Consider the following 14,345-nt stretch of genomic DNA (forward strand, 5'->3'; position numbering starts at 1 on the left):
ACTTCATTTCTCTTTGCAAACAAATCTTAATCAAATTTTCAGTGGTTTGGTTAACCTAACAGGTTATCACCAAGGCTTGTTGTATGTATGTTGTCTGGTTTTGAAAGATATTTGGACTGCAAATGACTAATTTTGTTTTTGGTTCTCTTTGAAGACTAATTCCTCGATTGATTGACTTTTTAAGTCATTAAAATGATTACAAAACTTGGAACTGAAAATACACTCTGTTGTCATATAAAATTCTTGATCCATGACCTCAAAAAATTGACTTACATGATTTGGTTAGGTTTTGTAGGTCCTAGCTCAAGTTAAGCCACACAAAAGCAGACAGGGGATCTCACATATGTGCATGGTCAAAGGGGTACTAGTGAAGATGGCATTTTAAAAGCTGTTTCAAATGAGTTGACTCAAGTAGTTGAAGGATACACATCCTTTGCTTCACATTGGATGTTTTGGCATGAGATGAAAGGCTTGCACCACTCACTTTTACGACTTGGCATTATGTTCCAAAACAAAACAAAGATAACATATGGAGAGAGATAAAGGTATATATGGATATTTAATATGAAATAAGTTGAAAAGGTGCAGTGTTAGTTACAATTGTATTCCATATGAAATGCATATTACAAGTATAGTTGACATTGCATATTGCAAGTGTGTATAATTGTAATGCAGGTTCATACGGATGCAGATGAATCCATTAAGAGAACAATAATGGCTTCATTTGGGAAGAAATAGAGAGATTGGAAAAGTCAAGTGAAAAAAATAGGATACAAACCCTTCAAGAATGATGCAAAAAGGTTGGCTTATTGACCAGATAGAGTACATGAGGATCAATGGCGGGCTTTGGTCTACTATTAGGGCACTCAGAGTGCATCGGTATAATTTTATTTATGTGAAAAAATATTTATATATGATAATTTTTTATAACATCTTAAATAAATTTCATATTTGACAGAAATCAAGCAAGAAGAATAGAAAAATCTGGAAGAAGAAGACATTACATCATAGACCAAGCCGAAAGCCTTTCTCAAGTTCGACTGGAGGTATAATTATTCTCACATCAATTAAAAATTTTTTACCAATATATGACTTTGTTTTGAGTTGAGTGAAATCAAGACTCAAAGTTTGCCGAGCTTTTTATGGTTAAACTGATATTGTCTTGGCCATATTGTTGTTCTTTTGTGGATAACTCAGCTGGCACGGTTAGTTTATTTAAAACCACTGTTAGGCCCCTAAGTCTTGTCAATTCCACGAACAAACTTGTGTAATTGAGTTGTAATTTCTGTGCTGTTTTGTGTTGCTCGCTCGAGCGAAGAAGGCCTTGCTCGAGCGAAGGACTGCGTCTGGCTGCAAACCTGAAAGAGGTCATTGTGCGCTCGAGCGAAGCATTGGAGGCTCGAGCGAAGAACTGCATCTGCGTTCAAACCTGAAAGAGTTTATTCCTCGCTTGAGCGAAGACTTTATGGCTCGAGCGAAGGTACTTATGGAAGTCACGCGAGATAAGCTTCTCGCTCGAGCGAGATAAGCTTCGCTCGAGCGAGCTTCCGAATCCGGAATTTTATAAGTAGTTGGTTTCTCCAAACTTTAGGATTACTTTTTAGATCTACTTTGAGATTTTCTGAGGTCTTCTTGTAGAGAGATTTTGGTGAGTTTTCCTTGATGTCTTGAGAAGAGTTCTTCACTCATGATCTAAAATACATACATCAAGGAGTTGGTTTCTTTAAATTCAAGAGAGAGTTCTCTTCGGTGGATTCCGAAGATTCTAGCGTATAGTTTCAAAAGGTGTTTGATTCTATATGTGAGTGAGGTTGTGGAATCAACTTCAAGATTGATCAGTTCCGAGACGAAGTCGTGAAAAAGAGTTACAGAAGATTTGAAGACAGATTGACTAAGTTGGGTAATCTTTGTATGATATCTTTGTAATCTTTTTACTTCAGTAGTGGATTGATTTGTGGCGTTTCGCCCGTGGTTTTTTTAATCATAGTTGGAGGTGTCCAATTGTGATTTTTTCCACGTTAAAATCGTTTGTGTCGATTTATTATTTAATCTGAAAAACAAACAATCTAAATCACTTTCGTAAGTGCTTGTTGATTTAGATTGTGTGTTTTGGATTTTTGGGATTTGGAATATTTTAATCTTGATCTAATCACGAATCACTTAGATTTTCAATTGGTATTAGAGCAGGTCACTCTTTGTTTTTTTCAAAACTATAGGAGTGTGATTTTGTGTGATTAGTATCATGGATTCTATTCGTGAAGGTAACTCGACTCATAGACCCCCATTACTTGACGGTACAAACTATTCTTATTGGAAAGCTCGTATGAGAGCATTTTTAAAATCCATCGATGAGAAAGTTTGGCACTCCGTAATCTTTGGGTGGAGTGAACCTACAATCACCATGGATGGGATTGATATTCCTAAACCCCTTGATAAATGGGACACAACCGATTACCAGAATTCGAGTTGGAACAGCAAAGCTCTCAACTCCCTCTTCTGCTCTGTCACACCTGAAGAATTCCGTCGAATTTGCACGTGTGAAATAGCAAAAGAGCCGTGGGATATTCTTGAAATGATTCACGAAGGTACTACCTCTGTTAAAAGGGCAAAACTTCAACGTCTCACGTCCGCCTTTGAAACCCTTTTTATGTGTGACGATGAGACATTCGATGAATTTTATGCAAAACTCAGTGATATCGTGAATTCCTGTTTCACTCTCGGTGAAAAAATCCCGGAAGCAAAAGTTGTTGGAAAAATTTTGAGGTCCCTTCCCGAGAGGTTCCAACCAAAGGTGACAGCCATTGAGGAGGCTCAGAATGTTGATACCCTCAAGCTCGATCAATTGGTTGGAAATTTGCAGACTTATGAAGCCCACCAAATTTTTAAGAAAAAGCAAAACTCCTTTAGGTTTTTATTCTTGGCAACCCCGTTTGACAAAACTCCTTTCAGATGTATTTATTTTCGCACTTTTATTTCAGTGAGGCTATGAGTTTATTAGATGCGAATCCAAACCCGAATCGAACCATGCAGAGAAGTTTGTGATGTTAATGCTTTCAAGATTGCCACTTCGCTGATTATTACGGGGGTCAGCTCGCGGCTGAAGCAAAATGCAAAATTGCATTCAAAATTGCATGTCCGTCGTTGCTCGCTCGAGCCAAGGAATTCTCGCTCGAGCTAGGGCTTGCTCGCTCGAGCCAAGGAATGCGCGCTCGAGCCAAGGATTGCGTCCATACAAAAACCTGAAAGAGTGTATTCCTCGCTCGAGCCAAGGATCCGTCGCTCGAGCCAAGGCACTAGTAGAAATCATGAAAAATACACTGCTCGCTCGAGCCAGAAAAGCTTCGCTCGAGCGAGCCTCAGAATCCGGATTTCTCAAGGAGTTTGTTTTCTTCCCAATCTAGGATTACTTTTGGTTCTCTATAAATACTTGGTTTTCTCCCAAAACTAAGGTATTGATTAAAGTTCTCCAGATCTTATTTTTTGGATCTTAAGGTTTATATCTGGAGATATTTTGTTTGTTTTCTTTGATGCTTTTATTGAGTCTTCAACTCATGATTTAAAGAGAGTACATCAAAGGTTTGCTTGTTATACACAAAAGAGAGAGTTGTTCTTCAGTTGTGGATTCTGAAGAATTCGAGCCTGAAGCTTTGGTGGAATCCAGAGTGGCTCATCAGAAAGACAATTCCGTGGTGAAGATGGGGTTGGAAGAGGCACATAAAGGTTGGTTCAATTAGGCGTTGTGGATTCGCTAGGTAATTGAGAGTATACCTGTGTAATTCCTTTAATTCTTCTTAGTGGATTGTCTTGTGGCTGTTGCCCATGATTTTTTGATCATAGTTGGAGGTGTCCAATTGTGGTTTTTTCCACGTTAAATAGTTGTGTCTCTTTGTCTTGATTGTTTGATTGGGATTGTTATATTCTGCTTAAAATTGATACATAATCACAAATCAACATCTAGGGGATTTCTAGATTTTTCAATTGGTATGAAAATCTAAGTGATTCGTGATTAGATCAAGATTAAAATATTCCAAATCCCAAAAATCCAAAACACACAATCTAAATCAACAAGCACTTACGAAAGTGATTTAGATTGTTTGTTTTTCAGATTAAATAATAAATCGACACAAACGATTTTAACGTGGAAAAAACCACAATTGGACACCTCCAACTATAATTAAAAAACCACGGGCGAAACGCCACAAATCAATCCATTACTGAAGTAAAAAGATTACAAAGATATCATACAAAGATTACCCAACTTAGTCAATCTGTCTTCGAATCTTCTGTAACTCTTTTTCACGACTTCGTCTCGGAACTGATCAATCTTGAAGTTGATTCCACAACCTCACTCACATATAGAATCAAACACCTTTTGAAACTATACGTTAGAATCTTCGGAATCCACCGAAGAGAACTCTCTCTTGAATTTAAAGAAACCAACTCCTTGATGTATGTATTTTAGATCATGAGTGAAGAACTCTTCTCAAGACATCAAGGAAAACTCACCAAAATCTCTCTACAAGAAGACCTCAGAAAATCTCAAAGTAGATCTAAAAAGTAATCCTAAAGTTTGGAGAAACCAACTACTTATAAAATTCCGGATTCGGAAGCTCGCTCGAGCGAAGCTTATCTCGCTCGAGCGAGAAGCTTATCTCGCGTGACTTCCATAAGTACCTTCGCTCGAGCCATAAAGTCTTCGCTCGAGCGAGGAATAAACTCTTTCAGGTTTGAACGCAGATGCAGTTCTTCGCTCGAGCCTCCAATGCTTCGCTCGAGCGCACAATGACCTCTTTCAGGTTTGCAGCCAGACGCAGTCCTTCGCTCGAGCGAGGCCTTCTTCGCTCGAGCGAGCAACACAAAACAGCACAGAAATTACAACTCGATTACACAAGTTTGTTCGTGGAATTGACAAGACTTAAGGGCCTAACAACCACGGTTAGTTTATTTAATCAAATCTTATTGATTGGGACATGATGATGTAGATGAAGTTTAACCCTCTCAATCTTCTTTTTCTTTTGTGTTTCTACTTTCAGCTCATTTTGGGTTTTTTTTTTTTTAATTCTTTTTTTGTAGGGAAACTTCTCCACTAATTGCACTATTTAATTCCAATTTGGCTCCCGAAAATAAATCCCATTAATTAGGGAGTGATGTTCCTTGGATGTTTAAATTCCTTTGGTTATTTTTTATTTTTATTTTTATTATAATTCTTGACTTGTTAACTGTTTAAATAAGCTTTTGCTTTATGTTTACCTTTGTTGTAGACAATGTTCAAGCATGCTTAGTACATAACTTTGTGGAAGTTTTTGTTCAACTTGTTGTATATCTCATGAGATATGTTTTAATGATAAATTTGTGCTACGGAAATTACATACCCATACCCAACTCATTGACAAGTTTGGGCCTAACTTCATGTTGGCACTTCTATAAATAAAGTCTATTAGAGATTTTGTGAATAATGTTGGACATCATATATCTATATAAAATGATGTTGCTAGCTATTCATATATTTATAGGCAATTCTCTTATAATGAACTATGAATACATTTACCTTTTTGTTTTTTCTCCCATGTTTGATCAACTCTTATTTATCTTAAGATTTTGGTTGTCTTTTATTTACAAGAGACGAAAAAGAACAATGGGGTTCCTGCTAGTTGACCACAGGCATGGATGGTCGCACGCATAAAAGATGGGATGTCAAATAGTGATTCAGTTAGTAAGGTTATAGTATGTGATAGTACTTTATTTCTAGACTTTTAATATGATTTATATATATATTGGAGGCTAATTATTGAATTCAAACCTGCAGCCTCAAATGAATAAGTTAACGGATTACATGGAGGGATCTTCAACTGACCTTGCAGCATTACATGGGCAAATCTTCACACAAGTTATGTGCCCAGAGAGACCTGGTCATGTTCCGAAATTTGGATTGGGACCGTCCTCCACTGATGTTTTTGGAGGTGGATATAGGCGATCACAATAGCAGAATCGTATTTTCCAAACTCAAGTTTAGGAACAAGTTCAAGAGCAACTTCAACGGTATCAAATGCAGTTTGAGTCAGAGATGCATGACGTAAGGTAGAAACAAATTCAGGCTATACGCACAGATTTTCAGTCATGAATTGAGTTTTTGGAATCTCAATTGCAAGTTGCAGGTGTGCCTGTTGATCCAATTGTTGCACCCTCAAACCCATTACATAGGCAGCAGTCTACATTGCTAGTTTTTAATTTCTCAACTTTCTAAATCTATTAAGATATGATGTGATTTGGTGTTGAATTTTTAAAAGATTATGAGATGTTATCTTCAATGTTAATTTAAAAAGTTTATGTGCATGTCAAAACTATCATACATGTGCATTGGGAAATTTTGTACATGAGCATCTTTTACATGTAGCAAGTATTGGTTTTCTGGGATTTTTTTTTCATTCCATTCCATTTTGTACTTAAATCTTATTCCTTTATAATGCCAAGCCTTGTATAGTTATGCGCATCTTGTTTCCTATGATTATTATCTTGTTTCTTATAACACCTTGAAATTAGAAACTTTAAGTAATGTATAGTTAAATTTGAATATTCAATTTTTTTTTAAAGAAATATTGAAGTTTAATGATTTAACTTTGAAGTAAATTAATTTAAAAATTAAATGGAAATAAAGTTTGGGGTGTTTAATCATGCTTTTAACCCTGTGAAATCAACTTTACAAGTTAAATTGACGTCCCTTGAGAAGTTGTCTGTCAATGCAAAATGGATAACTTGATAGAGATATGGCCTGACGAACTTCAAGAACAAAGAGAGATAGAATTCAATATTATGCACCCTTATTTTTGTGCTTTTATAGATTCTTAACATGAAATTATGTTTGTTTTTAATGGAACAAGTGATATTTGAGAAATTGTTGTCCTAATTTTTTTTATGGAAACTAATGCGTCCTACTGGATCGAAAGCTGATGGTTCTCCATAAAAACAGTATCGATTATTGTGTAATACATTGGCATGAGATTTTGTTTGTTCTTCTTGAATAGCTATGAGATATATTGAGCTGTGTCACAACCAGAATTTACTTGGCACCATATTTATGTATGTTCTCTTGAAACAAATACATTTGATTTTTTTTTTTTTTTTGTTTTTGTATTTGTATTTGTGTTTGTAGTTGAAGGCCTGTTTTCCTTTTGCTACTGTACTTGCCAAAGTGTTTTTGAGGGCTTATGCATCTCAGAATTAGCACAATTTCAAAAAATTAAAAAATAAAAAATAAAATTGAAGCTATAACGGCGTTTTTCAAATGGCACTACAGTGTTATATTTTTAAAATAGAAAAAAGCCATCACGACATTTTAAAAACGTTGTTAAATACTGGCGTGATGTCATGTTACCGTTATATAACACATTTAGCGGTGTTCTATGCTAATATAATGAAGCTTTTAAAATGCCATAAAGATCCAGCAACGGCCGCATCTTCGACATTTGGTACTAAAAGCCTCATTTCTAGTAGCGTAATGAGAGAGAGATTGGAGCAAAGATAATTCTTTAAATGGTCCAAGTTAAGCGAATGGAGTAAAAATATTTGCTATTTTTAAAAGTTGTGTTGGTTTAAAAATTTGAGAGAAAATTTGTCAAAGAAAAAGAAATAGAAGAAAAAAGTGAAGAAAATTAACTTCTATTTCTTTATTTTATTTTTTCACTTTACTAATCTGTCGTTAATTTTTTTGGTCCAACACTACAACAAAAGAATTTTAGAGACTAAATATTTTCATCTCTAAAAATGAAAATTCTGTTGCAAAAGACATTTAAGGGCTAATTTTTATCGTCATAAAAATAATCGCTAAAAGGTTGTCCTGAAAAGTCCAAAATAAGACTTTTAGCGACAAAATTTTGAAAATGTCACTAATAAATAGACTTTTAAGGACAAAATAATTTGGTTTCAAAATGTTTTATTTCTTGAGACAAAAAATTTGGTCCCAAAAGAAAAATAATTCATCACTAATATTTCTTGTGTAATGGAGAAAGTAGCTCACTATTGGATGGATAATTGTTCACTTATATATCAAGGTATCTCAATTAGATGCCAAAACTAGAAAAAGACATTAAGGCCTCATTTGGAACTAGTTCTTAAAATATAAAAAAATTAAATCAAAATTTGTTTTCTTTTTTCCTTTTTGGTTTGAAGAGGTTATCGAGTAACTTCACTTGTTAAGAACTATGAAGATTTTAAATACTCATAATATTATTTCAATCCAATGAATACAAACTTAATACAAAGTTGAAAGAATAAATCCTTGGCTACCTTTATTAGAAATTTGTTGTAATGGACAAAAGCATGAAAATAAAAAATATAGTGAAAATGAAAGCAATCATAGAAATAAAAACAAAAACAAAGTATTAGAAAACATCGTAGAACAACTCTTAACATTGGGGTAGATCTGGAGGAGGTGGAGGTAATGTAGTTGATGGTGTTGGACCATTCTCAACAACAAATGCTGTCGCCAGTCCCCATGGCAAGTGCACATCCAAGTGACAATGCATCAACCATACACCTATATCCACCAAAGTTTCCAAAAAACATAAATTAGTTGATTATACAATATACATGTACATTATATATATAAAATTAAATATCTACATGAATATTGTTAAAATTGTATCCACAAATTTTGTGAAAAATATTGAGCGTCCTGACCTGAAAAGTGTGTTAAAAAGGAAAATTGGTTGTAATTAAGCTACCATATTAAGATGATAGAATCATGATAGAACATAATTTACCTGGATTGTTTGCCTGAAATCTGATGACAGCCCAACCTCCGACTGGCACACCAATAGTGTTACGTATTTGCGGATTGATGAGGTTGAACTTTTGGGGATCGTTTATTGGGTCATAGTTTCCAAACCCTTGAGCCAGCACATAGAAGTTGAATCCATGCAAGTGAATAGGGTGGTTCTCTATACCAACCAAGGCTGTGTTCTGCATCACAATCTGAATAGTCGAATTGAACTTGACTTTTTTCACTTTGGTTGACTTTGTTGTCATTATGATGGACGTGTTGAAGTTGTTATTGGAATTTGTATAGTCAAACACCAATGGTGGTTGACTTGGAAAGTCAGTAGTGTAGATCCCATCAACATTGCTGAAGAAGGCTTGCAACATCGATAACTTGGTCGGGAATTGAAAGGATGCATTGTTCATGCTTGCACCTAATCGTTGCCGTAATGGGCCTGCACAAGTGGCATTCGCAGTCCCTCCACATGCTACCAAGCCCAAGCCTACTGTCACAAACATCTGTTCATCGATTTGGAGTGGGACTGGGGTCCAGTGAGGCCCATTCACAAGCCCAGTTAGATTGCTAGAAAACTTGTGGGCCGTTGGTGTGTCATTGAAAGCCGGTAGAACTGGCATTTGTGGAGTTGATGGAGTGGCATTCTCATAGATGATGATCCCGGTGGTGGTTGTACTATCAAATGGTACACCTGCTGCGCTAGCATAGGCATGTGCCGCCATGTAGTAAGAGGCTGGTGGTTGGTCAGCGGTAAAGAGAACGTCGGTGGTTTGGCCAGGTGCAATAACAACGACGTCAGTGACTATTGGTACAGTATAACTAGCATCAACGGCAACAATTGTCATGTTGTGGTTTGCTATCTTGAAAAAGAGCTGGTTATTGAGTGCAGCGTTGATGACGCGCAAGAGATATGTTTTCCCTTTTACCACCTCGATCTTGTATGTTCCTAATAATGGAAAAATCACCATATGTTAAAAGTTAGGGATTGGTTAAGTAAAAACTGAGACTTGACATATAGCCAACTAACTTAGAAATTCAACATGCACAGTTGGAGCATGAAGTGTTTTTACTTATTACTCACTATTTGAAGAGCATGGATATTGATTGCCAGGCCGGCCGTTTATGGTGAAAGCATCGGAAATGTTGGGCGCACCACCACTTGCAAGTCCTTGGTTCTCAACGTCAATAACATTAGCATTCCACCACTCTCCTGCAATCACAATTTAATGGATAGGACTAGTGTTAGCTCTTGAATAATCTAGCCACATTAAAATCAATATAACTAACAATTGGTGTTTCTCATTTGAGATGTGAATCTATGTCAAATATATTTTTTTCTAGTCTTCTATAGATTACAAATGTGTTTTTTCTTTCTTTCTTTAATGTAAAGAGAAGAGTACACAGCTCTTAAAACATCAAAAAGAAACCAAGTACCAACAGATGTGTTTTCCTTAATCTTCTAGAAGTCAAACCAGCCAAATATTAATTCCAAAAGTTTCGAACCTCAAGATTACATATTTTACATTCATTAGTAAAAATTCTACTTATTTTTAGTGAATTTTTAAAAATATTTTAACTAAATCTTTTACTTTTTAGATACATCAAACCTAGATGCACTTAAAAAATAAAATATTTATAAAAAATTATTTTAAAAAATTAATAAATACACAAGAATATGAAAATATATTGAGTTTTTGTATTTTTGTTGATATTTTTGATATTTAGTGAAATTTGTAAATTTTTTTTTTTTGCAAATATTATAATTTGTAAGTATATTTATATTAGGTATATCTAAAAACTAAAATTTTTTCTTAAAATATTAAAAAATTCAATGAAAAGAAAAAAAAACTAATAAATTTTCAGAAAGGGGAATAAAGCAAACAAGATTTGTAGTACAAAAGAAAAGAATAAAATACTAATATATATAAAATATGTAATTTTGAGATACGAATAAAGCTTTTGTAGTTAATATTTGGTTGGATTGACTTTTAGAGGATTAGAAAAATATTTTTAAATTCTAATGACTAGCTATGGTCCAACTGTCCATTACTATTAAGAATTTTTAAAATTAAAAAGCATCTTATTTGTTTTCTTAAAAAACTAGATAATGGAATTTTCATTCTCATTATATTGGCCACCTTTGGTCATGTTACCTGTTAAATTGTCAACTATAGTCATGAATCTATTAATTATGAATATTAAATTATTAATTATTTAACTTATTTAAAAGAACATTTTTTTTGGGTATTCTTTAAAAGAGCATTGTTATTCAGGTATAAAAGTTAAATTTACTTTCTAAACCCAGTACTGTATCAAGAAATGGATTAGTTGATAATTAAATATTCTGTAATTATCCGCCAATCATCTTCTTAATACATCATTGAGTTTAGAAAGTGCATCTAAAAAGTAAACTTTTATGTCATTTTCCTATTTAAAAATTTAAACATAGAGAGAGAAAAAAAAATAAAAAATGATTTTTCTACACAATTTCTCTCTCAAATCTCCCCGAATGACGTAGCAAGTAAATTTGAAAAGTTGACCCACACTTGAATATTCTCTCATAACTCTCCCTGCATACATTCTATCTTGTCAGCTCATTCAAGGGTTTTTTTTTTTTTTTTTAGAGGAGGAAGAAATTGTGTGAATTCAACACTACTGTAATTTTATTATTTATATTATATTCTCAACATGTCCCTCCATGTATGATTGGGTTTTCCTTCATTAACAAGCCAAACATGTGAATGTATTACAATTACCAAGTAGACGAGGTTCTCCTTCATTAGCAGACCAAATAGGTGCAAGCATTTTAATTATCAAGTAGACAGTAAGGTTCGAATAGGGGCAGCTTCATAATGTAAATTATATTATCTATTAGAGGGTAAAACCTGTGTAAATATTTTATTTATGACATCGATGATGAGGTATGAGCAGAGACAACTTTATTGTTAATATTAGAGAAAATATCATTTCGTCTCCCAAACTTTCACCCAATTCTCAATTTAACCCCCAGACTTTGATTAATATCAATTTTACACTCAAACTTTTAAAATTTTGATCAATTTGGCCTTGCCGTCACATGCCATTTACAATTGGATGGAATGTGTTGATATTGGGAGGGGGGGAGAATTAATTTTTAAGGTATTGTTTGGAGGGAAAATTGAATTTTAAGGTTTGTTTGGGGGTAAAATGAAATTTCAAATGAATTTTGATACTACATCAGCACATTCCTCAATTATAGACAGAATGTGACGGTAGGAGCCATATTGATCAACATTTCTAAAGTTTGAGTGTAAAATTGATATTAATCGAAGTATGAGGGTCAAATTGAAAAACAAGTAAAAGTTTGGGGGGGGTAAAATGATATTTCCTCTCAATATTATATTCTCAATACGCACCTTTATGTGTGGCCAAATTCTCCTCCATAAACTGGCTAGACACATTCAAGTATTTTAATTATCAGGTAAATGATAAGCTTTGAATCTATGTTCTATTGTTTGCTCTAATAATATATTAAATTGTTGACTACCAGTATATTTAAAAATTTAAGTTGTTAGAGAGAGAATTTTATTATTTATATTATATTATCAACAATGAAGCATGAGAAAATTTCAAGTAGAGTCAACAAAGGGGTTGGTATGTACCTAAAAGAATTGGAAATTCTTTTTGCGGATTTGGGAATGGATACGAATGACCAACTCTTGGGCGGATGATTAATGCTCCGTGAACAGTTGCACGGAGCCACCGGACGTGTGCATGCCACCAAAGTGTTCCTTCTTGGCCAGTGATGGTGAATCGATAAGTGTAGCTATTTCCAGGAAGTATCGGACATTGAGTTGCATATTCAGGTCCATCTGCCCAACCACTAAGTAGCTGGAAAATCCCATGCCTGCATACATATATGAGGACACTATTTTAAGCATCGATAACGATAGTTGTAATAATAATTACGGTAATAATAACACAAACCCATGCACTTGCTAATAATTAGGGATGCAAACAAACAGCTCGAGCTTGGCTCATTTACTAATTGAACGAACTCGAGCTCGATTTTTATGCTCATTTGTTAATCGAGCCAAATTTGAGTAGACATAAGCTTAGTTCAGCTTGATAAGGCTTGTGACCATAAAAATAATTAAATTAAATATTTCAAAAAAATTTCAATAATCTAATTTATTTTTCTATTTATGTTTAGTATTTGTATAAATTTACATATTTGATTGATGCAATTTATTTTAATATAAGTATTCTTGCATATTTTGCTCATAATTTTATATTTTTTTATCTTAATAAGTAAATTAATTTAAGTTTTTTTTTCTTCTTTATTTCAAGCTTGAACTTCAGCTCGAACTCGGGCTCGTTTATGCAATCAAGCGAGCTCAAGTTTATTAAATATTTGATGAGCCAAGCTCATAGTCGGTTTTTTAAGCTCGACTTGAACTCGAGTTTGACTAATTCTTAATAAACAAGTTTGAACACTCAAAAACTCGGTTCGGCTTGTTTCTAGCCCTAGTAATAAACATATAATATTACAATTAACTTTGATAAAATAATATATGTTCAAGTTGTCAATGTTGTTGGGACTAGAAAAATAATGTTATAATAGACTTGGACAAAATTGTCAGAGAAAATAGCATCCAATAAATGAGAAGTCAAGGTACATCTTCAAAGGGGTGGGTGATAATGAAAAAGATCTAGATATAAATTATTTGGTGTAAAGTTTCATTAACTATCATACTCGCGATAAAATAACAAAATACTATCACGATAAAATAACAAAATACTATCACACTTTGTCTAATTTGTAAAAAGCTATATTACCAGTGAATGGTAAGATTGTAGGGAGACTTGTTAAAAACATGAACAATGAGCGTGTCACCCTCGTGAACTTGTATTATTGGGCCGGGAAGGCTTCCATTTACTGCAGTAATGACTTGGTGGTGACACAGTAGTTGAACAGTCAAGTTTTGCACCTGAAACAACGTAAACAAAATCAATATGTAACCAAATTTAACATTACAAGTTTGAAAAAACATGCAAATATGTAAGACGGGATAGATTACATAAAAAGTATGCTCCACAACTGCAGCAGAGGAGAATGAAGAAGCTAGAAAAGCAAAAACACAAGCTAGCAAGAACAAAGGGCGAGCCATTGCCATTGCCAAAGCAATAGATGAAGAGACAAAAGAGACAAAGATGAGAATAAGCTCTCTCTCTTTTTATATGAGAAGTGCTGTAGTTTCTCCTTAGAATGTGGGGTTTTTTTTATTTTTAATGTTTTATAAAGCAGTCTATTGTTTTGTGTTTGTTATGCAATTCCTTTGCATAAGGTCTTATATATATAAACAAATTCTCGCCTTTCGCACGATTGCATGAGAATAAGAACCTAAATGTTTTGACAAGTAATTTGACTTAGGGTCTGAATATATTAATCAAAACACAGTTGTCTAACAGCTAGAGTTAGCCATCAAAATAAATAAATAAATAAATGGAACAAAAAAGTCATCATAGAACTTTTGGTGGTTCAAGCAAAATATAGAAGCAATTTGATCCAATTAGGTAAATTTTGATTGCAACA

At 34.0% G+C, this 14,345-nt stretch overlaps 1 protein-coding gene across 1 annotated transcript; it reads right to left on the reverse strand.

Moving 5' to 3' along the window:
* Positions 1-8,186: 8,186 nt before the first annotated feature.
* LOC114278918 (laccase-7-like) lies at positions 8,187-14,057 on the reverse strand. Its single transcript, XM_028221073.2, has 6 exons — positions 13,831-14,057; positions 13,589-13,740; positions 12,412-12,656; positions 9,852-9,980; positions 8,760-9,716; positions 8,187-8,533 (listed from the first exon to the last, which is right to left on the reverse strand). Exons 1-6 carry the CDS (start codon positions 13,924-13,926, stop codon positions 8,403-8,405), a joined length of 1,710 nt encoding a protein of 569 aa, XP_028076874.1. The 5' UTR covers positions 13,927-14,057; the 3' UTR covers positions 8,187-8,402.
* Between the last annotated feature and the right edge of the window lie 288 nt (positions 14,058-14,345).

Source organism: Camellia sinensis, chromosome 3 (assembly GCF_055761805.1).
Source record: "Camellia sinensis isolate YWXY chromosome 3, ASM5576180v1, whole genome shotgun sequence".
In the NCBI taxonomy this organism is placed as follows: Eukaryota; Viridiplantae; Streptophyta; class Magnoliopsida; order Ericales; family Theaceae; genus Camellia; species Camellia sinensis.